Genomic DNA, 26299 nt, shown 5'->3' with positions numbered 1-26299 from the left:
ACTTCTTACCACCTCCACTAGTACCACCGCTTCAAGACATTCATTTTTCCCGTCCTATCACTTTCCCTCCCCTACAGTCTACTCTCAGAAGAGTCTGAGTGATGCTTTTAAAATATGTCATCACACCATTCCTTTACTCAAAATCTTCCAAGAAATCTGCATCTCATATAAAAGCCAAAGCCCTTACAAAATCTTACACAATCTGTCACCCTAACCTCCCATGCCCACTCCCGCCCACCTTTACTCTCCTCTCTCATTAACCTCTGGCTTCAATGAAGTTTTCTGAACAAGCCAGGCTCGCTACTGACTGAAGCCTTGGAGCTGAATGTTTCCTTGGCCTGAACAGCTTTTCTCCTAGATAAAAAGCTTTGCTTTTCTCATATTAACAGCTCTTCCCCCAGATAACTGCACTGTATGCTCCATTTGTTGTTACTGTTCAGTCACTAAGTGGTGTTCCACTCTTTTCCAATTGCATGGGCTGTAACACACCAGGCTCCTCTGTCCATTTGAATTCTGGGGCAAGAATACTGGAGTGGGTTGCCATTTCCTTCTTCAGGGTATCTTCCGGACTCAGGAATGGAACCAGGATCTCCTGCATTGCAGTCAGGTTCGTTACCCCTAAACCACCAGGGAAACCCATATGCCCTTCAAATCTCTGCTCAATAATTAAGACCACTCTCAGAATCCTATTTAAGAGCTATAACCCGTCCCTTTATCCCCTCATCTTCTTTTATCCTGTTCTATTTTTACAACACCATGCATATTTAATAGCTTACCACAGTAATTATTTGGGAGATCATTTTAGTTTCTAGTACAATGTAAACTCTATAAAGACTGTTTTGTACTTAGGCCATAGTGGCTCAGTGGTAAAGAATCCGCCTGCAATGCAGGAGACCCAGGTTCTATCCCTGGGTGGGGAAGATCTCCTGGAGAAGGAAATAGCAATCCACTCCAGTATTCTTGCCTGGAGAATTCCATGGATAGGGGAGCCTGGCAGGCTACATACAGTCCATGAGGTCACAAAGAGTCCGACAGGACTGAGCAACTAACATTTAGGTTTGCTAATGTTAAAAGTCAATAATGAATTTCAGCAACTCATTTCACAGTTCACACGCCTGGGCAAGCTCCGTATACTCTCCTCAAGCCTAAATTTCAGTACCTCCTTAAACTGATAAAACTCAGCAAACATGCACTTTCCTTTAAGAACTTCCCGACCCGGAAATAAAAGCTTAAGGACGGGGGTGGGAAGAGGAAGCTACTTCCGTTTCCGTACAGACCACAAGGAGCAAAAATACCATGGCGAAGGCCGGAGATAAGAGCGGAGGCAGCGGAAAGAAAGGCCTGAAACGCAAAGCCGCTCCTGAAGAAGCTCAGGAGGCTGCAGTCGGTGAGGATGGGACGACGGAAAGCGGGGTCCAACCCCCAACGACGGCTGCCTTTCCTCCAGGATTCAGCATTTCGGAAATTAAGAACAAACAGCGGCGACACTTAATGTTCACGCGGTGGAAACAGCAACAGCGGAAGGTATGAGGCGGCGGAGTCGCCAGGGCGCGTGCGCGATGTCGCTCTAGGAGCCAGTGGGGTGGGGCGGGCTGGATGATGCACATGCGTGGTCACCACTGCCCGGGTCGCAGGCGGCGTTTATTAATCCGGAAGGGGTAGGGGCCAAGCAACCCTGCCCTGGTTCTTGCACCCTCACTCTCGGCTCAGCTTTCCGTCTGAGCAGCATGGATTGCTTTCCTTGTCAGCTCTGTTGTCCTCGATTGCGAAAGAAAGCAAGAAGCCTTGCTCTCCTAGCATTAAAAATTACTTCCCTGCCTGGCTCCTCTGTGCCCCCCTCCACCCGCCAGATTTAGAAGGCAAAATCTTCGTCTCCGATTTACCCCGTCAACCTAACGTTGGCTAATGCCTAAAATCTGCATTACAGGCAGTACAAGCATCCAAAATGATCCTTCCCTGATTGCTGTAGCCGCTCTTACCGAAGTTAGACTGTAAAGTTCTAGAAATTGGATTTACTCTTTTCATTGTCCTTATACCAATCTAGAAGGTAAACACGTAGAAAAAGATAAAGCCCAAAGTCATAGTGCTCATTTGTGGTTAAATTACGCTTGGAAGCAAGTTGCTTATTGCATATAGGGAAAATTCATACACAGTATTCTTTTTACTTGCCTGCTGCCTCTTGCTAGACTTGTTAAGGCCCTGCACGGTGTGTTATTTGTCGTAGGTGACAAAGTGCTATTGGAGTACCTGGAAGGACAAAAAACCCGTTTTGTGGCGCACGTATGGGGGAAGGGTGTCCTAGATGTCTTGGGTCTGTAATTTCTAATCGGAGACCTGGTGGATTGAGGATCAACAGGCGCTAGGGAAAAGAAATTTTTTATTTTATATTGTGTGGCAAGCATCCTGTTCAGAAGTCCCCAGACGTTACAAATTTACAGTAACATCCTCCAGATTCTGAATAATAAAAGCATATTCTGATTATAAAATGTTTGAATAACTAGTAATGGATTTATTGTAACCAGTGTGAAAACTCTCATTATCATTATTTTTAGCACTTTTCAAGAGAAGCCACCAGAATAGCCATAAGTTTTCTTTAGGTTGCAACTTGTTAGGAATGCAAAATAACTAAAGCTTGTTAACTTAGCATACATTTTGCACTTTCACTTTATTTGAGGCTTTAGAGTAAAAGATAAAGCTAATGAAATTTTGAATATTCAAACTTGTCCATTTAGATTATTTTGAGGGAGCAAGATCATCTGGTTTACAATTACTTAGGTGTGAACATCTAAGTCTGGATGTTTATTTTAATTCAGTTCTAAGACTGGTCAGTTTAAATATTCATAGCATTAGTAATTTCATTATGTGTTTGCTATGTAACTAGTAGTTTCTCAATATTGTTCTTTTCTTTTTTAAATCCTTTAGGAAAAGTTGGCAGCTAAGAAAAAACTTAAAAAAGAGAGAGAAGCTCTTGGTGATAAGGTAAATAAAATTTTTAGTCCTCTGCTTTATATCTTGTATTAAGGAATGTTCCCTGATATTTACATTGAATCATTTTATTTTAAAATTTATTATGAAATATTTTGAATGTTTAAAATGATATAAAAACAATACAGCACACCCCTTTCTATCCTTTACTCAAGAAATTATGCATTAGTAAATAGTGTTCAAGTCTCTTGTGTGGTATTTTCTGATTGCTTTCCTCTCCAAAGACAATCACTCATTGGGACTTCCCTGGCAGTCCAGTGGTTAAGATTCCACACTTCCCCTGCAGGAGGCAAGGGTTTAATCCTCGATTGATTGGGGAACTAAGATCCCTTTTGTCTCTGAAGCAGGGTCAAAAAAAAAAAGACAATAACTCATGAAATTGCTTTTTATTATTGCCATGCACTTTATTTGTTTCCTTTATTATGTTTGTGTGCATAAACAGTAAATACAGTAGTAGTGGTATTTTGCATGTTTTCAGAATTTCAAAGTGGTGTATATACTTCCAGCTTGCTTATTTTACTTAACTTCATGTGTTTGAGAGGTAGAGACGCATTATCCCTGATTGGGAATGGAGAAGCTCCCCACCATAGGCCTGTAACTGGAGTGCTTCAGACTTGAAGCAAAGGCGTTTTGTTATGCTCGGCTGAAGAAGGGCATGATAGAGCCTCTTCTGTTGTAGGGTTGGGATGTGTGAGCCTGAGAGCTGACAGAGGATATAACCTGTGAAGAGTGAGAATGGGGAGTAGGAGGAAGGTGAGACACCTGAGTGGATTGTGGCAAAGAAGAGAGCATCAAGAAAGGATTTAGCTGTTTTTGTGATACTGACAAAAAGTGAAATCTTTCTATTGAAAAACTTTAAAAGAACTATTGACTGCTCCTGCATTATTGCACAGCTAAGTCATTTTCATTTTATTTATAGTTCTAGGTTGCGTTTTATACGTGCAAAATTTTAAAAATGTTCAACTCCCCCCTCCTCCCATCTTTTACTTAAAATGGAGTACCAAGTAATAATAAGCATTTTTGAGGAAGGGAAAAATACAGACTATATACATATAGTGTATACAAACTAAATACTACTTTTCCATGAATTCTCTTGAATGGTATTAGATTAAATCACAGGAAATTCCAACATTAAGACTGTTTTCACCTGCAAAATCCTATCAAGCAGTGTTAGTCTCTTTTTAACTCAATAATCTGTTAGTTACAGCAAATTAATATGCTGATCACCATTTGAAAATATCACCATTCTTGTTTTTGGATTGATAGATGATCTAGAACTGCCTCTTTTTAAAAAATTACTTAAAACTTAATATTCATTTCATAAAGTAATACAAAAGAATTCCTAAATAGTTTGACAGGTCATATTCATCTCTGTTAGTGTACATATATTTTAGATTAATCAGTGTATGGTTATGGTTTTGTGTTCTTGCTCCTTAAAATTTCGTTTACACAATTTCTTGATCTAAGCTGAGTGTATGTGATTGCTGATGCTAATGGTATTCCATTAAGTTGGCACTGCCGTAGTCCTTATCTTGTTGTTGGGCATTTGCCCTGTTTACTGTTCATTTCCACTAACCGTAGTGATTATACATATTTCTTTGTATAAATTGCTCCCCTTTTCATTCCTTACCATAAATTCTCTAAGCTAGAATTACTAGTTCAGCAGAAAGATACAGATTTGTAGCCTTTGTTAGATATTTCTGAATAGCTTTCTGAAAGTATTCGAACAAACCTACCTAAATATGTACCTTTGTAATTTTTCTGTTATGTTTGATATTCATCTTTTTGAATAACCATTTTGAATTCTGTCTTCTCTTTCTGCTACTTTTGCCTGGCTTTAAGCCATTTCATCCTGTCTGCAATTCTTCCAGTAAGTGCTTGTGTGTGCTCAGAGTTAAAAAGCCTCTTGCTCAGTATTACGGTTACTAGGACTGATGTAGCAGTGGGTTGAATGAGGGACACATTGAGTTTTTGCATTATTTGCAGATTTTTGTTATTCTTCCCCACGCATAATGCAAAATTATTAATGTGAAATGCTTCCCAGACTTAACATTTTTTTTCTTTTATTTAGGCTCCACCAAAGCCTGTACCCAAGACTATTGACAACCAGCGAGTGTATGATGAAACCATAGTAGATCCTAATGATGAAGAGGTAAATGTTAGAAGTTTTAAATAAATTTGGATAATCACATTTGATAAATTATCTGTTCTTACGCCAGTGTTTAAAGTACTAGCTCGTGAAGTTTTATAATGGATTGATGTAGCTATAATGCTGGCATATTATCTTATTATTTGTTGAAGATTATTTCATAATTGGGTTTTCCAACAATGCTGTAGAAAAAGGCAATAATTATTTATTTTCTCAAAAGGTATTTTATGCAGATAGACTTATTTGTCATTTAATCAATAATACTTCCAGTGTTTTTTAATGTCATTTGAAAAGCAGTCCTTGTTTTATAAATTTTTGCTATAGATTTTTGTAGTATTTGGTAGACATTTTGACAACTAAGGTAATCTGATGGTATTTTTGTGTGTGTCCATATAAAACTTGGTTTCAAGATAATCTTTCACTTTTCCCTTTAGTTTGCAATAGTACAGTGAAAGAGTCAAGGTTTTAAAACACATTCATGTACTTAATTATCAGAAACGGATTTCTCTTATTAGGGTGAGAAAGGAAATCAATTTCTTTCTTCTACTCCATAACCAGTTTCCCAGCACCATTTTTGAAGTAGTACAGTCTTTCTCATAGTAAATTGTAGTGCTGTGTGATACATTAGTTGTCCATATGTGCTGAGTCTTTTTTTCTTTGGTAGCTTGTTACTGGATCAGTTCTTTACTTTCTTGATTATTTAGCTTCATGGTAAGTTTTGATAGCTGTGAAGGAAAGATGCCCCTCGTCCTCAAATCCCTCTCTTCCAAGAGTGTTATCTTCCTGGATCTTTCATCTTCCATGTAAAAGTATGAATCATACTAAATCTGATCAGTGTCAGAATCTAGGTAGTATTGGGTTGGCCAAAAAGTTCATGCGGGTTTTTCTGTGCCTTCTTAACGGAATGTTTTACAGAGTGAACTTCTTGGCCAACCCTATGTGTGTGTGTGTGTGTGTATCCACTATATACATATATATATATATATATGTAATTATATATATGTAGGTAGTGAAATGGCTCAGTTGTGTCCAACTCTTTGCGACCCCATGGACTGTAGCCTACCAGGCTCCTCCATCCTTTGGATTTTCCTGGCAGGAGTCACTGGAGAGGGTTGCCATTTCCTTCTCCAGGAGATTTTCCCAACCCAGGGATTGAACCCGCGTCTCCCACATTGTAGGCAGATGCTTTGCCGTCTGAGCCACCAGGGAAGTCTTAGTATATATGTATTGTTTCAGTTCAGTTCAGTCATCCAGTCATGTCCGACTCTTTGCAACCCCATGGACTGCAGCACGCCAGGCCTCTGTCCGTCACCAACTCCCGGAGTTTACTCAAGTCATGTCCTTTAAGTCTGTGATGCCATCCAACCATCTCATCCTCTGTTGTTCCCTTCTCCTCCCTCCTTCAGTCTTTCCCTGCATCAGGGTCTTTTCAGATGAGTTAGTTCTTCACATCAGGTAACCAGAGTATTGGAGTTTTAGCTTCAGCATCAGTCCTTCCAATGAGTATCCAGGACTGATTTCCTTTGGGTAGACTGGTTGAATCTCCTTTCTGTCCAAGGGACTCTCAAGAATCTTCTCCAACACCACAGTTCAAAAGCATCAATTCTTCAGTGTTCAGCTTTCTTTATAGTCCAACTCTCAGATCCATATATGACTACTGGAAAAACCATAGCCTTGACTAGATGGACCTTTGTTGGCAATACTGTAATGTCTCTGCTTTTTAATATGCTATCTAGGTTGGTCATAGCTTTCCTTCCAAGGAGCAAGTGTCTTTTAATTTCATGGCTGTCATCACCATCTGCAATGATTTTGGAGCCCACAAAAATAAAGCCTCTCACTGTTTCCCCATCTATTTGTCATGAAGTAATGGGACCGGATGCCATGGTCTTAGTTTTCTGAATGTTGAGTTTTAAGCCAACTTTTTTTCTCTCCTCTTTGACTTTTATCAAGAGGCTCTTTAGTTCTTATTTGCTTTCTGCCATAAGGGTGGTGTCATCTGCATATCTGAGGTTATTGATATTTCTCCTGCCAATCTTGATTCCAGCTTGTGCTTCATCCAGCCCAGTGTTTCTCATGCTGTACTCTGCATATAAGTTAAATAAGCAGGGTGACAATATACAGGCTTGATGTACTCCTTTTCCTATTTGGAACCAGTCTGTTTTTCCATGTTCAGTTCTAACTGTTGCTTCTTAACCTGCATACAGATTTCTCAAGAGGCAGGTCAGGTGGTCTGGTATCCCATCTCTTTCAGAATTTTCCACAGTTTATTGTGATCCACACAGTCAAAGGCTTTGGCATAGTCAACAAAGCAAAAGTAGATGTTTTTCTGGAACTCTCTTGCTTTTTCGATGATCCAGTGGATGTTGGCAGTTTGATCTCTAGTTCCTCTGCCTTTTCTAAATCCAGCTTGAACATCTGGAAGTTCACGGGTGACGTATTGCTAAAGCCTGGCTTGGAGAATTTTGAGCATTACTTTACTAGCATGTGAGATGAGTGCAATTGTGAGGTAGTTTGAGCATTCTTTGGCATTGCCTTTCTTTGGGATTGGAATGAAAACTGACCTTTTCCAGTCCTGTGGCCACTGCTGAGTTTTTCAGATTTGATGGCATATTGAGTGCAGCACTTCCACAGCATCATCTTTTAGGATTTGAAATAGCTCAACTGGAATTCCATCACCTCCAGTAGTTTTGTTCATAGTGATGCTTCCTAACACCCACTTGACTATGCATTCCAGGATGTCTGGCTCTAGGTGAGTGATCATACCATCGTTATTATCTGGGTCGTGAAGATCTTTTTTCTATTGTTCTTGTGCATATTCTTGCCACCTCTTCTTAATATCTTCTGCATCTGTTAGGTCCATACCATTTCTGTTGTTTATTGTGCCCATCTTGGCATGAAATGTTCCTTTAGTATCTCTAATTTTGCTTCACTGGGCCTTTAAGTACTGAAAATGTATTTCAGTGAATCATTGTTTTCTCCATACAAGGTATACATATAAATCTTGTTAGAACTATTCCTGGGTATCTTATATTTACAAAAATGAGATTGATTTTTGAATCATGATCTTTTAATCAGTAGAATTCACTTGTAATAATTTTTCTGAATGTTTTCATTTCATGTTTAGATAATCATTTCTGCAAATATGTTTTTGTTACTTTCAAACTATTAACAGTTTCTTTTGTGCTTACTAGAACCTCACCATCATATCAGATAAATTTTAAAAAGCAGTATTATCCTCTATGCTATGTTACTAATTTTAAAGAATACTTCCAGTGTATCATCATTAATATATGTGTCATTAATGCTAGTTTTTCCTTATGACTTAAGGAAATTCCTTTTTTTTTTTTGATGCTTTGTTTAATTAATGAATTTGAAAGTTAGATGCCTTTCCTGCAAATATTAAGATAATTTATGCACTTTTCTGCAAATATTGAGATGAATATCCAGTTTTCTCCTTTATTGCAGTAAAAACCAGTTCTATTCATGGGGTAAATCCAATTTAGTTAAGGTGTTTTGTCTTCTTAAAATATTGTTTTGGTTTGTTAAGTGCATTGTTTAGAACATGTTCATGAGTGAGACTGAAGTAATACCCTGTTTTCATTCCTAATTTCGTTTATTTGAGCTTTTCATCAGAGACAAACCTGTTTTGTTATTCTCTTCAAGTTACTATTTTCTTTTATTTCTCTATTAAATGTTTTCTAATTCACTTATATCTCCTCTTACCTTTATTATTTCTTTTATACTCTGAGTTTATTCTATTTTTGTTTATTTAACTAACTTATTTTTATCTTTCTATGATGAGCAATTATGGTCATAAAATTCACATTTGCTATATATAGCCCACAAGTTTTAAGATGCATTTCTTTAATCATTTACATCTGAGTACCTCTTAATGAAAGATGATTTCTTCTTGCTTGCTGTATTTTTTTAGTTCATTAATTTCCCCCATCCTTATTTTTTCTTTATTTCTGCTTACCTGGGGTTTTAGTTGCTCTTCTTTTTCTGGCTTCCTAAGATGGAAGCTTAGATTATTGATTTTATTTTTTGTTTCTAATATAAGCATATAAAACTCTGGTGTTCGCCCAAGCACTGCTTTAACCACCTTCCATACATTTTGGTGTGTTTGTGGTGTTTTCATTTTCATTCTGTTGAAGATATTTTCTAATTTCTCTGGTGATTTTTTCTTTGGCTTACAATTTTCAAGAAGTATCTTGTTTAATTTCCAGATATTTGAGGATTTCCCCGATTTCTGCTGATTTCTGCTGTTGATTTCTAGTTCAGTTTTAATTGTGGTCTGGGACATATTTTGTTTTATTTCAGTCCTTTTCAATTGAAGAAAGGTCCTAGCATAAGATCTGTTCTGGAGAATGATTTATCACAACCTACTTCTAGTAAATACTGAGACAGTTCTGGTAAAATACAGCAAGTTTGCACCAGTATAGCTTTGTGACCTCCACTCTTACTCATGCTGTTAATTGTCAGCACATGTTGTTATGTATCTGTCTATGTTATAAACCCAGTGTTGTAATTACTGCTTTAAGCATCCTGATGTTTAAAAAAAAAAAAATTAAGAGTTTACACACACAACACCCCCACAAAGTCTTATGTTTACCTTCATCATTACCTGTTTATAGTCCTCTTCTTTCCTGCCTCTGGATCATCTAGTAGTATTCTCTTTCAGCTTGCAGGATTTTCTTAAGTCTTTGTTTTTGTAGCAAGTCTGAGATCTAATTATCTCAGTTTTTGTCTTTTTAAAAGCGTTTATTTTGCCTTTATTTTTAAAAAAATTTTGTGGAATATAGAATCCTTGGTTGACCTGTTTTTTTCTTTGAACTTGTTCCATTGAATTTTGACCTTCACTTTTTCTTTTGAGAAACCAGTCATTACATTTTTCCCCTGCACATGATTTATTAAAGTTTTCTGGTTTTTTGACTTTTACCAGTTTGACACTGGTGTGTTTAGATATTGTTCTTTTTTTAAATTCTACTTAATGTTTGTTGAGTTTGGACCTGTCAGTTAAGTTTTTAATCCATTATTTCTTGAAATATTTTTATTTCTGCCCTCTTCTCTCCTTCAGGGACTGCCTTTCTAACACACTATTGAAATGGTTAACATTATCCTAAAAATTTCTGCAGCTTTACTCTTTTTGCTATGATTGTGTTCTCCATCCTTCAGATTGGATCGTTAATCTGTTTTCAAGATTATTGATTCTCCTGCATCTTAGATCTACTGTAAAGCCTGTATTTTTCCTTGATTCCTTGAATATGTTTGTTATGATGGCTTTGAAATTGTCACTAAATTTACCATCTGGATCCATTCAGTCAGTTTTATTGACTTCTCGTTTCCTGATTATACTTCATACTTTTCTTTTTCTTTGTATATCTGATATCTTGGTTGAAAATTGGACACTTGTAGAAAACATTGCAGTAACTCTGGATTATCTTTGTTCTTTTTTTTTTTTTTTTACAGGTTATTGATTTTTTGTTGTTGTTTTAGTAACTTGTCTGGACTTAAACTGGAATCTCTGACAGTAGCATTGCACTACTACTCAGTTTGTGTTATTTTTAACCTTCCTCCCTAGAGATTTGTTTGTGTGACTTAATGGTCAGCCAGTGATTTGGGCAGAGGTTGCATGGTGAAACCTTGGGCTCCCAAGACATACATACCCTTTGCTAACTGAGGTGTGTGTGGATTGAGGAATGCATTCAAAGCTGTAGCCATTTCTCAAGTCTCCCTTGTCTTTCATGTGCACTGGATTCTCAGGTCTCTCTTATGTGTAGCTTAGCTGTCAGTCAAGGATTTGGGGAGAGATTATGTCAGTTCGTCTATGATTTTTTCACTCCCAGAGCTCTCATTGAAATTTTTGGCTGGTCCTCACCTACCCTGAACTAGGCCTGTAACCTTGGACTGGCACAGCCAAGTCCAAGTCCACCGCCTGTCCTCAAATCTGGTCTACACCTCTGCATCTAGGATTGCTGGTGCTCGCTTACCGTTAGTCCTGAAATTGATAAAATGACTGTTTTTACCACCCAGGTTGATACGGGAAATGGAATAGCTCTAGGCAAGATTCTTGATGTTCTTGCCCACAAATGGATCCATTTTTCAAGAATGAATGCATCTCAATTTGTTTAAATTATTTTTGACAGTTTTTTCCTCCAGTTTTACATTAGTATTCTTCATCTATAAAATTATCCAACCTCTTCATGTTGTCATTAACCTGACCCTCCTGGGCCCTCTTTAAATCACGAGTCAGGCGGATACCCAGTGTTAATAGAATCCTACTAGAATTGCTTGTAAAATGCTGGCCCAGTAGAGTGTTTGATGTAAAGTGACCTCTCTTTCCATTTTCAGGTTGCTTATGATGAAGCTACAGATGAATTTGCTTCTTACTTCAATAGACAAACTTCTCCCAAGATTCTCATCACTACATCAGATAGACCTCATGGGGTAAACATATCAATTACTATAGTTCTTAAAGTCTTGATTTTCTTACATAGGTTATTTAAAATAACTTCGTTCAGAAGAGTTAAATTTTTAGTAATTGCCTTAGGTAATGCCTGTAAATAAGCTAAATAAAATGTATCGGTGATGTGATGTAGGTTCACCAAGTGTGATTCTTCATGATAGGCTTTCTCAGCCTCAACACTGTTTAAACATTTTGGGCTGGATTTTTTTATTGTTCAGATTGTCCTGTTCATTATAGGATGTTTAGCAGCATCTCTGGCCTCTATCCACTAGATACCCATAGCAGCCAACTTCTACCACTACCATCAGTCATGACCACCAAAAATGTTTCCAGATATTTCCAAACATCCCTTGATGACAAAATTGTCCCTAGTTGAGAATGATTGCTTTAGGTAGATCAACCTTCATGGAGGATGAAACTCTTTGGATTTCATTCTTCCTTAGCCTTGCTCTCTATTAATAACACTATAATGATTACTTCTTTCCTTATAAATATATGCCACTTAGATTTTTATTCTTTTTCATTTTTGAGGATTTTGTTATTTTGTTTTATAGAGAACAGTACGACTCTGTGAACAGCTCTCTACAGTTATACCAAATTCGCATGTTTATTACAGAAGAGGACTGGCTCTGAAAAAAATTATTCCACAGTGCATCTCAAGAGATTTCACAGACCTGATTGTTATTAATGAAGATCGTAAGATACCAAGTATCCTTTGTTCTTTTTAAGGAGTTTTCTTGTCTCCCCTTCACCCTCTCTTAAGATATATTTGAAAAAATAAGAAAATGTTTCCTGTAACTTTTAGAACATAATTTTTTCAACCAGAGAGTTATATATCTCTATGCAAGACTCTGAACTGATTTTTCCTTTTCACTCTGCAAGCATTTGTTAAGCACATGCTATAAGCAAGACATTATTGGTTAGTAAAAGGTAAACGAGAAAGTCAGCTTCAGGGAATTCATAATCCAGTAGGATAAAATAGATACATAAACAAACAAAAATATTGTGTCGATAGTACAATTATATAGGGAAATACGGGATACAGTACAAACTTTGGTAAAAATCTGCCTTGGGGACATTAGGGAAGAAGTACTTGACAGAAAAAGATGCCTAAACCCTGTCTAGGTGGGTATGGGAGAATGAGGTAAGGCAGAGAAAGAATACCTATTGCAAAAATATAACCATTTGAAAATATAGAGGCATGAAGGTGCTCTCCCAGTTGGGATCTGCAACTATTTTGATATGGCTAGATTTTGTGTTGCCAGAAGTGGTGTCACAGATTGCATTTTTAAAGTAGGTATTTGGGCCCATATTATGTATCAACTAGTGTTTCAGATACCAAGAATAACCTATGCTTTTACTGTGAGTCTTAGATCCAAGGTGAATGTGTTACCTCAACCCTAGGTATTTCTTCCTGTTTTGAGATAAAAGATCATATAAAGGATGCCTAGATTTGTTTTTGTCATTGATGTTGTTTTACTTACCTATTGCCTGTGAACTCAGTAACTTTAAAGATGACCAACTGAATGTCATAATTATCAAAACAAAATTACTAAGGATTTATAAACAATGGGGATAGTACTTCCGTGCTGCCAGGATAACATTTTAAAAAATCAACGAACACTGCTTTTTAAAAAATAATGGTTTACAAGCTATTTTTTTCCATCTAAATAACTTTTATGGTGTTTATTGTTTTCAGTATAAGTTAATTAAAGACATCCACTTGATCAGTCGTGTCCGACTCTTTGCAACCCCATGGACTGTAGCCCATCAGGCTTCTCTGTCCATGGGATTTCTCAGGCAAGAATACTGGAGTGGGTAGCCATTTCCTTCTCCAAGTATCCCCTTGCACCACTTGCTTTTCAGAGACTTTTGAGACTAAACTAGCTTTGTGTTGTTAGTCATTTTATAATTTGGCTGGATTGTGAGTTTAGGGAGAAAGTTTCTTGAATACTTAATCTATTCCAGAAGAGATCTGCTTTGAAGATACTGATCCCTGCCTTTTTAAAACATGTCATCCCCACCCCCCACCCCCCAAATGAGATTTCAAGACTTTTATTCCTCTGTTTTGGGGCAGGCAGTATTTCCTCACTTTCACTTTTTTCCTCTTCCTTATTTCTAAATGGAAATTTGAGGGTAGGATAAGTCTTTGTGCTCTTGGCAGCTTATATAGGGTGTTTTACATTCCTGGCCTTTGAGTCGGTCATAACAAAATAACTTTCACATTAGTGGTAACAAAATGCCTCTATATATTTCTGACTGCAAATTACCAGCTAAGGTCTAGGACTCAGGTGTAATCCCACCCAGTTTAGATATGCCATGTAGCACTTGAATGAATCTACCTGACCCTTCTCAAACTCTTCGTTGCTTAAATCATTACTAAAAGTCAGGATGAGTCCTATGTGGCATGGTTTGTGTTAGAGATGAGCAATAACATAAGTAATGCCTTTTGTACAGTGCAGGTACTTAGGGATAGATATATTTGGATTTTGTAGTTTCTTTTGACACAAACCACAATTTAGTGGAAATTTCTAGAAAAGAGTCAAGCTTTCATTTAGGTTAAATGACTTCTATTTCTCTTAATCCCCTAAAGATTTTATGATTTTTTTTTTTTGTAGTGCAAATGATACAGAAATACTTTTTTTTTTGGCTGTACCTCATGAGTATAGCCAAACCTTGAAGAAAAGGAAAGAATTCAAACATTTTACTGATAATCTGCTGTGTAGTAGGCATAGTATCTGTCAGAAGTATATCTTAGAGTTAACAAATTCATTGGGAAGAAAGGCATTTAACTATAAGTCAAATGACAAGTGCTATAGTAGTGAGAGCTGAGGATATTTAGAGCTTGAGTGTAAAAAGAGATGGCATTTGAAGCAGGCCTTAATGGATGAGTAAAATATTGTAGATACTTGAAATAGCATAAGCAAAAAGCACATGATAGGATTGTTTATGGTGTATTAGAGAGGCTGTCAGTGTCTCCCAGTTACGAACAAGATGTAGAGACAGGAGGTTATTAATAAAAGGGGAGTGCGGAGCCACAGTATGAGTGCTATGCTGATTTTTTAATCTGTAGATGAGTCTGTGGTGAGAGTAGTTTGAAATTACCTATAGCTGGCAAAACTCTCAAGGCATCTAGTTTTTCACTTAGCACATAAGAAGCTATGAGAAACTACAAATACAATGGCACATCCAAGTCTCATAGCTTATTACTTACAGAACCAAGGCCTAAATCCAACTTGATTAGTCTATATTAGGAAACAGATGTACTTGAAGTGGTGAAAGAGAAGTCAGACCAAGGAGGATACTGTTTTCCTAATCTGGGTGAAAAAATCTCAAGGACCTCAAATAATACAATAACACCTGGGGTAAAAGAGGCAGCTATAAAAGTGAGGAATTTATGAAGGTAAAAGCAATAAACAGGATCTGGTGGTGGGAGAGAAGGAAGTTGCAGATGATAACCACCATAGTTTCTAATTTAATAGATGAATGGGAGAATGTTGACGTCTTTTAAAGATGGCAACATGTTTTATAAAACTTATATTGTGTGCAAATACTTAAAAAAAGTCTAGTTCTGACCTCCTTTTAAGGTTAAGTATTTGAAAGAATCAAGTTGTGCTACAGAGGCTTGAGCTGCATTCCAAACTTTTAAAGCCCTTGGACAGCTAGCCTTGATTGTAGGTAGTTGTCTTATATTTCATTTGTAATTTAGAGTGTATAGCCTAATTCTGTTTGTGGTAGGGTCAGTAAGTGGTTAATTGGTTGATTTTAAACTGTAGTACAGTAATCCTAAGAATTAAGACCTTGTCTCTTGAGAACACTAATAACCTTGATTTCCAGAAGATAGTTTGAGTATGTGGTCTTACGGGATATTCAAAACTGCATATCCTGGCCTTACAAATGTATGAAATGTATATACAGACGTATGAAAGTGTGCTTTTAAGGGTTATAAAGCATCTGAACATGGAGGTAAACTTACATTCCATTTGTGGTGCTACAGTTATGCTAGAATCTTATCCTTATTCCTGTATTAGAGTAGTGGATTTTAGCTCTTTCACTTAGTTCATTTCAGTGCTTAACATAATCTGTCTTTCTGAAAGATTCAGGTTGATTTATGTGTCTTTTGAGTTTTGGGTATGGTGTGAAAATCAAGTCAAAGGAATACATGCACCCACCTATTCACCTAATAGTTGAATTACCTACAGGTTTTAGGAGCCGGCATACAAAGGACTAGTTATTTAAACAACTTAAGGTTTAGATTACAGAGTTCACTGTGTTCTTAGCTTTGTGAACAGATGGATTAATTCTGAGTCACCTGCCCAACGGCCCAACTGCTCACTTTAAAATGAGCAGTGTTCGTCTGCGTAAAGAAATTAAGGTGAGTTTTATGCATTCCTTGACTGGCATGGGTTTCCTCACAGTATCTGGTTAGTAAATGCTGTAACCTCTAATTGATTTAATGTGGCAGGGGCAGGGGTTGGGGCTGCTGGTTGGTTTTGTGGTGCTGTGGTGAGTAGGGGCTTCTCTCTAGTTGTGGTGCACTGGCTTCTTGCAGTGGCTTCTCTCCTTGTGGAGCACGGGCTCTAGGCACACAGGCTTCAGTAGCTGTGACTCAAGGGCTCTAGAGCACAGGCTCTGTAATTGCGCCGGGGCTTAGCCACTCCACGGCACGTGGCATCTTCCCAGATCAGAGACTGAACTGGTGTCCTCTGCATTGCAGGCAGATTCTTAACCACTGGACCACCAGGGAAGCCCGATCTAATTGATTTTTAATAATGATGTTTGCTCTTCTGATTAAAATTGGTATTTTATCTACGGTGTTCTTGTGAGATTATAATAGTTAGAGGAGACAAGCAACAGCCTCCATGACTATGAAACATGTCACTTTATAGTAGCACTTTCTTTTTGGTGTTCACTGTGTATTACATAATTTTAGATACATCTTATTTCTTGGGTTTGATTAAGCTATCTATAGTAATTTGTCATTAAGATAACTAAAATGTTTCAATGTCATGTAAATTCTAAAACTTGAAACTGCAATGAGATATATTTTTGCCACTTTGTTGTGATTTTTCATTTTTCTAGAGAAGAGGCAAAGACCCAACAGAACACATACCAGAAATAATTTTGAACAATTTTACAACACGACTGGGTCATTCTATTGGACGTATGTTCGCATCTCTCTTTCCCCATAATCCTCAGTTTATTGGAAGGCAGGTTGCCACATTCCACAATCAACGGGATTATATCTTCTTCAGATTTCACAGGTGAGGAAAGTACTTTAACTCCTTGGACTTTGACTTCAATTATGAAACATGTTTTCTACATAAACCTGTTTCCCAGTGTATTTTGACAAGTATTGTAGATGAGAAATTAAAACTGACATATTAAAGAAGTAATAGTTGGGTTCGTTCAGACTAATTTCCTTAACTCTTTTTTTACCTTTAAGATACATATTCAAGAGTGAAAAGAAAGTGGGAATTCAGGAACTTGGACCACGTTTTACCTTAAAATTAAGATCTCTTCAGAAAGGAACCTTTGATTCTAAATATGGAGAATATGAATGGGTCCATAAGGTATGTGTTTACTCTATGAAAAGCCATTTAGGCAGTTTTATAAAGGATGGAATGAGAATAAAACCCTGCACTTTAAACTTTGAGTGTTTATACCTTACGTTATGCTTGTGCATTTACTCCCATGAGTTAGAACTAATCTCTGATACAGCATTCTGGTCTAGAGATTAATCTTGGTTCACCTGAAACATCCCTAAAGATCAGTGGTTTGAAAGGTAGACCAGTAGCATCACCTAAGAACTTGTTACAATGGCAAACTGTTGGGTCACAGACCTGCTCAATCACTAGCTTAGGGAGTGGGCCATCAGTCTGTTTATAAACCTGTGTTATAATGATTCTGCTGCATGCTTGAGAATTATTGCTACAGAAAAGTTTGGAGATCATTTTAAATTATAAATGAAAATAATACTTTAAAATACATAAGCATGACTTTAAAATTATATATATATACACACACACAGACCTGAAGATAAATTTAGTCTCAGAGACAAACCAAGAGTGTTTTGTGCTATTACCTACAGAATGTTAACTTTTTTTTTTTTTTCCAGCCCCGGGAAATGGATACAAGTAGAAGAAAATTCCATTTATAAAGGACTGAGAGGATAGTATTAAACTGTGCTGAACAGGCCTGTCTTGAGTTTATGAAACAAGACTCTTTTCAAAATGGCAGTTACTGATTTCATAAACCTTCTTTCATATCTGAACAAAGTATCAAGTGCCATGACTTACCACTATTTATGTAGCAAATAAAAAGGTCATTTTGTTAAGAGTTTGTAAGTTTCCTAAAATCTAATTCTCTTATTTTTAGGTAACTGTGAATATTCTGGAATCAAGATTCAAACTAACATTGCCATTTGTACTTTCATGGAACATGTGGGCTGCTGAGAAACACAGTGCTTGGTAGATACTGTGTAACCTGATTTTCTATCAGACTAGTATTCATAGTTTGAATTCTGTTTCCTGAAAACACATATATTTGGGGCCAGGTTTCTAAGATGTCTTAACATTTCTTTAAGCCTTTCAAGAAGGGTAAAAAGTTTTAAAGCAAGATGGTTTGCTAAGGACTTAAGAGCAAAAGTTGCAAATTATTGATACTTGCTTTTGGTTCCTTTTTTCCTTGGTATTTCTTTACCTCATTACATTGTACTGTAGGGCTCCATTCAGGAATTAATTCAGGCTCTGAATGTTTCTCACAACTTAAAATGGAATTATGTCTAGTCTTTACTATCCTTATTAGGAGTGCCACCTAATATGAAGTAACACCCAACAAAGGGCTTTATTAGAAAACAAAGTTAACCATGTAAATAACTCATGAATAAAAACTAGTATTACTAGCAGCCTTCTCCTGACCTTAAAAGAATTACTTTGCAGTCTTTAATTCCCTAGTAATCTTGTAAATACATGGCATAAAGTTATGTGAGATGAGTTGTTAGAACATTAAAAATTTAATCAAAAGTATGATGGGGAAGTTTTCATTTTTTAAGTGTACAAAACAAATTAATACATAAAACTTTTATACTAAGTATTTTATTGTATGCTGCCATCAGTGTATATAAAATAATTACCCTTGTGAAACAGAAAATTAAGAATATTCATAGAGGTAGACATTAAGGACTGACAAAAGTAGAAGTTTGTGTAGTATGGCACGTTACAGAGAGGCTTTTGTACAGGCTTCAAATTTAGCTTTCCTTTGAATATTCACTGGTTTATGAAAAGTGGTTTGGAAAACCTGAAATGGAAAAAGATAAAGTGAATTAGGGTAAAGTATCATAAGAACAATAGCTTTTTTTATGAATAGCAGTACATCTTACATTACATCACTTTTAGGGTATTTAAATAGTGTAAGCTTATAAAGTACTTTCAATTAAACTAAGCCTGTTTTTTTTTTCCTTAAAAAAAAATCACATCCCAGTTGGTTTTTTTGGGGGGTGGAGAGGGGCGGCATAGAAAATGCGTGAATGAAAGGACCTAAAGAGTAACTTGCCAATACATTAAAAAAAAACACTCTCTGGGGATTCTAATTTTTAAAAAGGTTAATATAAAAATCTCATGATGGGAGATATCTGAGCACTTCTAAAAAATGAGCAACAACTGAGAGCAAGATGCAGTCACTTCTGTTTACCCACATAAATCTAGACACACAGATATTGACTATAGTAGTGTTTTAATAGCAAAGAAATGCAACTCAATAGGACAATGTATAAGTAAACTAAGGTTTATAAACATGATGGAATACAATACAACAATTAAAATGACTAAACAATCTATGGATTAACACAAATCTCAAAAATAATGCATTAATAGTTATTCTTTAAAAATAACAGCTGGGTTTTAGAACTATAAAATACATGGGCATAACAACTCCAGGGTAAGTTATATATTTGGAAAGGTAGAAAAAGTATCTTCTTTATAAAAATTAACAAGGCTGGGAACCCCCTTGAGGTCCAGTAGTTAGGACTCTGGTCTTTCACTGCCAAGGGAGCAGGTTCACTCCCTGGCTGGGAACTGAGATCCATGGGCTGCACAGCTCAGAGATAACAAGGTAAACCATTTAATTCTGGGTAGCAGATAATTGGTTTTTTATAGTGATTTAAAATTTCCTGTTACTTCATTACAGAAAGTTTTACAAGAAGCATAAACAGAATCAGTGGTGAAAATGTTTAGCCTCAAGTTTTGCAAATTACAAAACTGAGATAGGCAGGAAATAGTAGCAAACAATCTGTGATCTGTTTGGCAGGGGCTCAGCCAAAAGTACTCTTAAGCTCCAGGTGGAACAGCAGAGTTTAATTTGGCAATATTATCAAGGTTATTAAATTTTAAATGTCATTCCTTACTGAATAACTTACTTCCAGAAGTTTATTTTAAAGAAATGGGTAGAGTATACTTATAGGTACCAAGATGTTCACCTCAGTGTAGCCTCAGATTTGGAAACCTCAATATTTGATGAAGTATAATTTAAGTTATAGTACAACCACAGAAAAATCTCATTTACAAAAACTATTAAATGAGAGCACCAAAGCCTAAGCACTTGACCACCAGGGAATTTACAAAGACTATTAAATGAAACAAGAAAATTCAACTTCAAAAAAACAAAACTGCATACTATAATCATTTTTCAATGATTTTTATTTTTTTTTTGTCTTAAAAGGAAACATCTGTTAACAGTGGTTATTTCTAGGTGTGCAAATCATGGTAACTTCTATTTTAATACCTTGGACTATTTGTTGCTAAAATATCTATGCTGTAAGTTATATGTATTTTTAAAAGTTATGAGTGTAAAGACTTAAGCACAGATTTAAATACAGATGTTTTGCATCCATGCCACTCAGTGTACCAAGGACCACCACCATCAGCATGTCCCAGACCTATTGTTTCAGAATCTCTATTTCAACAAAGTGATTTGTAGCTACATTCATGTTTGAGAAGAAATGCTTTTCCATCCAAATACTTTTCCTAGCCAAGAGTGCTTCAAATCATAATATTCATAAACCTGTGGGTTTTTATTATACTGCCAGGATTAACAGCCATTATTTTACTTTGAAATCTGGATTCTTATCCCAACCAGAGCCAAGTTAATTAGGCACTGATCTGTATTCTATGAAATGAAACTATGAACAGCCAGTTAAGAAGCCACACTTAGCAGTATTTTCAATGAAAATAAACTTGTGAGGAAAATACAAGAGGAACCATAATACGGAATTTCTCAAAATTGCCAGAAGCAAAAAACCTTTACCTGTTAAATATGAAGGTGCTTGAATGTTGAAAAGAATTACTTCCTTGAACTCAAAGGTAGTTTTTTCCCTGTTTGAAAAACCTTAACCAATTCAACCAATCATGGTATTTACTAGAGACATGTTGTTACTTATACAGACTTCCTGGACACTCCCAAGTCTACTAAATTTAATAAGGGAGGGCACAACTATGTAACATGGTATTTTAGGAAGCAGCTTCCTGCACTGTGAGGAGTCAGAATATTTGCAGAGGGTGTGTACCATACACAGAGTTGTCTTTATAACAAATAAATGCTCTGACTAAAGTCCTATGGCTTCATGAAAGCAGTACCGTTAAGAGTCCATTTTCAATTATCCACACATCATGTTGTCTGGCCACCTCTCTTGTGGATTAACATTATACATTTTTACACATATTGACATCTGTTTTGACAGGTTAACATATAGAAGTATGCTTTAAACCCACCCAAATTTTAGTTTCTTAATCCTCTGAAAACCAACCGTCTCCCACCATAAACTTACATACTTCATTTCCCTCTCATTATCTTTACCTAAAAAGAATAAAGTTAAAACCTTTTGTCCCCAACTCCAAATGCCTGCACTATGTCAGCTTATGCAGCTATCTCCTCAGTTTGCACTCACTACTTCAATTCTTTTCTATGCTATTCTAGTAGATCATAATTAATCCAAATCCACTGACAGTACGTTAAAAGTCACCACCATGAACACAGCAGATTTCTTTAAATGTCTAAATATTTTCTGGGTACAAAAAAATTAGTATTTGGGGACACCAGAGTACACCATTAGGCAATACTATAAAGGGTTAACATGGCTTGTCACAATAGTGAAATTTTCTAGTAACCCCTATATCTTCTTTATGGTTATTAAATCCTCTACTTAACCCTCTGGTAAAATAGAAACAACTAGTCTTCATGATTACTAAATCAGCGAATTTCCTCAATCTTCACAAAACAAAAAAGACTGGAAAATCCAAGTGCAAAACAAAACTATGGTGAGATCTTGCTCAACTTATAAAGTGCTACAAAGAAAGAAACTTGACTCCTTATCCCTACTATATGGAGTTTTGTTGTTTTAATTTAAGGAAACTTACCTTGTCAAGATTCATCTTACTATAAAAAGGAACAGACTTTCTGGGGCCTGAAGGGATTTGTACTTGAAGATACTCCAGTCAGCAGAGGGTCATGTTGAGCATTCTGCAGACAGAACTGTTTCAAATCTGCAGCTGCCTGGGAAACCTGCATATAACAAGCGGTGGGGGGAGGGAGTGGGAGGTGATAACAATGTTTTAATGAAAGTTTTCTCAAATCTTTAATAAAAATATCTGCCAATAAACACTTAACTCAAAAAATATATATGCTAATTGAAGGTCACCAGTCATACTGTTGTTGTTTGGTGGCTAAATTGTGTCTGACTAAATCATGTCTGACTTTTGCAATTCCATCAACTGTAGCCCACCAGGCTCCTCTGTCCATGTCCAGGCAAGAATATTGGACTGGGGTGCCATTTCATTCTCCAAGGGATCTTCTTGACCCAGGGATCAAACCTGCATCTCCTGCTTGGCAGGTGGATTCTTTGCCACTTAGCCACCAGGAAGCTCATCAACAGTCATATGCTGTCAACATATACATATGTTTGATACACAATCATATACAGTCAAAACACTCCATGTAAATAAAACAAGCATGAACAGTACAATTCTGTTATCTGCAAAGCATAGTACATCTTGCTAGTTTACTAATAAAACAGGATGTTCTAATGTAACCATGAAGGTACTCAACATTTTTTTTTATTAAAAGCGATACACAGGATATTATAGGGTAAAGATAAATTAAAATGCCAGTAAACTATCACTCTGTCTTGAAAGCGGTATACTGAGAAAATTCTGTGAGTGTCTTGGTATTACATACCATCAGCTGTTCTATGTTACAAAATTGGACAATGACAGTTTCTGCTCAGTGACATGTGACTGAAAGGCTAATTATTAGCAAACTTCAATTTAAGAACTTTACTGAGCAGCCTGCCTTTAAGAAACTGCCTTAAATGTGACTTAATAATTTTCATATATGTACAAAGCCAATCAAACAGGACTTAGAGAACTTCTGTGGTTTCACAGTTAAAACAACTTTATACCAACTTCAACATCTACTATTTGTATATATTCTGTGAAGGCATGGTGCAGGACACCAAAACAATAAACTGATTAGTTCAGATATATAACATAAATGACTAAAGGATGCCTCAAATAAATATAGTATCCTAACTCTTGAATTGTGATTTAGGAAGATGAGGAAGGCAATCATTTATTTTATTCTGTTTTAACTATCTACAAGGATAAGAACAGGTGTCCAATCTGGCTGGGTAATATTTAGCCTCTGAAAGGGAGCTAAGGGCATCACAAGTGCACATGACAGCTTCTGATAAACGGATCCATCACCGTGAGATGAATCTAAACTCTTCTGGAATCTACTTATATGTTTGGTTTATACACCAGCCCAGGATAAAGAGTTTCATGAATCTATTTAGCAACTGTGTAAGTAGTTTTGGGTTCCAAGTACTACAAGAAATGGGCACCCTGCTCCCCCTCACAAGTGTAGCTACAGTGGGGGAAGGGTGGTATCATTTTTTAGTATCTTATAACATGGTTTCATTCATTCACATTAACCAGCAGTAAAGAATCTACTGCGCTTCCCCTGTGACTCAGCGATAAAGAACCCATATGTCAATGCAGGAGATACATAAGAGATGTGGGTTCGATATCTGAGTCTGGAAAGATCCCCTGGAGAAGGGCATGGGAACCCACTCAGTATCCTTGCTGGGAAAATCCCATGGACAGAGGAGCCTTGTGGGCTATAGTCCATAGGGTCACAAAGACTTGTGACTTTATGCTCAGGACATGACTGAGCATAAACATGAGAAAGAATCTTAATTTTCTGCCAAAATGTAGGCAGACTCCAACTTAAACTCCCTTTCACAAACCTCTCATCACCTCTATGTGCCTAATATAATTCTAGGCCCTGAGGAAGAAAAACCAGGCCCCTGATACAGAGCTAACAGTTCAGATGAAAAGAGACAAGATGATCTGCAGGAAAAAAAAAAGAGTAGTTTGTTAGATCAGGACCTGTGGCAAAGTGTTTTCAAGAAGGTGACATTTAAATTGAGATATGTGACAAGAGATCCAGCCAAGGAACCATTAGTGAAAATAACCAGTAAGAATTCCAATCAATAGGGAGAGTGGAGATAAAGGCTTAAAACTCAAAACAAGCTGCTAGCCCCTAAGGCACTATAATAACCATCAGAGAGGTTGAAACCCTATAATCCTGGCATAATTATCAGAGCCTCTTTCCCTCTCAAAAGTGCCCTGGGTTGGGAACAAAGTGTATGGTCACCAACACTGGGGGAGTTTGTCAAGCATTTGTGATAATTTCTATCAACTACTCAAACAAAAGCTTTTAAAAAATAAACTCGTGCTAATTCAAAAGTAAAGTGGCACTACAAAAGCATCTAGCAAAGTCATGGGTAAAACAGAAGCACAAAATGAAATCTAACTCACCACATTTTGCAACATGTCCAAAGAAAAGTTCATTTCAATTCCCCCAAGGTGAGGTGCTTTCCTCCTTGCTACACACAGCCCTGCCATTTAGACTTGAGATTTCTAGAACCAAACCCTTGTGATGGCTTTAATGATGCTGACCAAAACCCTCTTTAGTACTGGAGGAAGGCACCCCGCTGGAGAGTTATTGCAAGAGCTAGGGTTTTTAAGGTGAAGCCCTCAGGGTATATTCATTTTCTTTGGACTAGGACTAAATATCCCTACTTAACACTTACTGCTTTCAACCAGCCTTTTTTTGCCCCCCCCTTCCCGTTTTTTTCTTTCCTCGGCCACTCCAACCTAAGATGAAGGCACACCTGAATAATAACAATGATTTCAGAGATAAATCCAGGCAAGGCTAACCATAAATCACTGGGATGAGGTAAGAATCTGGAAATTAGAGAAATGGATTCCACACAGCAATGGTGTTTATAGCACTTAAAGGACAAGAAGGGAGGGGAATCCCATCCCAAGACAGATGGGAATTTCCCTTCCCTTTTGAGATGACCACAACCGGGTAAACCAGGTTCCTGGCATTTCTACATAAGGAAATAGGTAAAGAGAGAGCGTCTTACAACACGAAACACTTCAGGGGGAAGTAAAAACCAGTGTGATGAGTGAAGAATCAAATCATCTTGGAAACTGGCTATTTCTTTCAACACAAGCATGGTTTATATCCTTCCCTGTTTCTTTTCTAATTACAGTAAGCGTTTCACATGTAAACTGAGTGCACGACAAAGAAGCCAATCCACGCAGGATTTAAAAAATCAAGAAACCTGGAACAGCAGTTAACGTCAGCTTGTCCTTTCAACACACACACACGACTTTACCCCAAAGTAAATATCTCAGGACAAGGTCAATGCTAACCAGACGCCAAAATAAATAACACTGGTCCACCCTAATTACTTTGTCGGGTATGCAGACCAGGAGATATGCCCTGAAATGCACGCTTTGTCCGAGTTTGCGCAGGGCACCAGTGGTAATCTTAGACACTGTAAACGTTTCCAAAACAGGCTTCTTTAACCTACAATTAAAGTTATGCAGGAATTCGTTTTCAAGTGTGTGTTCGGTGAATAGTGGAGCTGGAAGTAAGGCTCGGCTACTAAAGGGTGTGGATTTGGGAAAGTTCTGACATGAAAAAATACTTCTGTTGTGAATCAAAAGGCGGATAAAACTCCGTCCGGTGACAAGAAACGAGGGAAACGGTCGCGAGAGCCGGGAAGGGCGCGGGCGGAGGCGCAGCTCTTGGGGAGCCCAGCCGCCAGAGTACTGCCGAGGGAGGAAGACAGGGACGAGGGCCGGAATGCGGAAAGCGGCTGTTCAACCCAGGGCCAGCCCGCCTGGGACCGCCTTGGGGCGCAAGGGCGCACTAACCGGCCCCCCAAACCACAGCGCCGACCCGTGCCGCTACCTCTCTAAAGCTGGCCGAGATCGCGGCCGCCGCGCCGGCGTTCTCCCCAGGGGCGAGTGGCGGCCGCCGCGTCAGCTCGCCTGCAGTATCCCACCCGCCACCTCCCCGCCTTCCCCTCCCCCTCGGCCACCCGCCCCCGCTCACCTTCACCCGATTGAGCCCGGCCTCCAGCCGGAGCTGTTGAACCACTTTTTTCATAGCCGCGACGCTGGATGAACCAGACATGGCGCACTCGAAAGGATAGCAGATCCGCGGGCCGTCGGCAGGTCTGCGGTGGGTCCGCTGGGCCAGTCGGCGGGGCTGGGGGTGAGACTCGGAACTTTGTCTCTTAAGTTTCCGGTCCTTTACCCAGCGGCTCCACCCTCAACGCGCATGCG

General features: G+C 37.7%; 2 protein-coding genes across 2 annotated transcripts; one reads left to right on the top strand and one right to left on the bottom strand.

The window, feature by feature from the left end:
- The first annotated feature begins 1267 nt into the window (after positions 1–1267).
- Positions 1268–17937, top strand: RPF1 (ribosome production factor 1 homolog). The gene is made up of 9 exons (XM_020891299.2): positions 1268–1524; positions 2923–2979; positions 5057–5137; positions 11486–11581; positions 12155–12308; positions 15893–15975; positions 16683–16864; positions 17047–17173; positions 17719–17937. The coding sequence occupies exons 1-9, from the start codon at positions 1297–1299 to the stop codon at positions 17758–17760; spliced, it is 1050 nt and encodes a 349-aa protein (XP_020746958.1). The 5' UTR covers positions 1268–1296; the 3' UTR covers positions 17761–17937.
- A 736-nt stretch (positions 17938–18673) lies between these two features.
- GNG5 (G protein subunit gamma 5) lies at positions 18674–26257 on the bottom strand. The gene is made up of 3 exons (XM_020891300.2): positions 26067–26257; positions 22013–22157; positions 18674–18899 (listed from the first exon to the last, which is right to left on the bottom strand). The coding sequence occupies exons 1-2, from the start codon at positions 26145–26147 to the stop codon at positions 22032–22034; spliced, it is 207 nt and encodes a 68-aa protein (XP_020746959.1). The 5' UTR covers positions 26148–26257; the 3' UTR covers positions 18674–18899; positions 22013–22031.
- Between the last annotated feature and the right edge of the window lie 42 nt (positions 26258–26299).

This window comes from Odocoileus virginianus, chromosome 5 (genome assembly GCF_023699985.2).
Source record: "Odocoileus virginianus isolate 20LAN1187 ecotype Illinois chromosome 5, Ovbor_1.2, whole genome shotgun sequence".
NCBI lineage: Eukaryota > Metazoa > Chordata > Mammalia > Artiodactyla > Cervidae > Odocoileus > Odocoileus virginianus.
The sequence above is the reverse complement of the archived record's forward strand: the minus strand, read 5'-3'. Positions and strand labels throughout refer to the sequence as shown.

What these genes read in the sequence shown, in the direction of transcription:
- GNG5 (XM_020891300.2), bottom strand. Translation starts at nt 26,147, where the DNA reads ATGTCTGGTTCATCCAGCGTCGCGGCTATGAAAAAAGTGGTTCAACAG. An exon ending in CCGGGCTCAATCGGGTGAAG is followed by an intron (nt 22,158 to 26,066) that starts GTGAGCGGGGGC and finishes TGTTATATGCAG; the next exon opens with GTTTCCCAGGCAGCTGCAGA.
- RPF1 (XM_020891299.2), top strand. Translation starts at nt 1,297, where the DNA reads ATGGCGAAGGCCGGAGATAAGAGCGGAGGCAGCGGAAAGAAAGGCCTG. An exon ending in TGAAGATCGTAAGATACCAA is followed by an intron (nt 12,309 to 15,892) that starts GTATCCTTTGTT and finishes CTTTGTGAACAG; the next exon opens with ATGGATTAATTCTGAGTCAC. An exon ending in GTCTGCGTAAAGAAATTAAG is followed by an intron (nt 15,976 to 16,682) that starts GTGAGTTTTATG and finishes TCATTTTTCTAG; the next exon opens with AGAAGAGGCAAAGACCCAAC.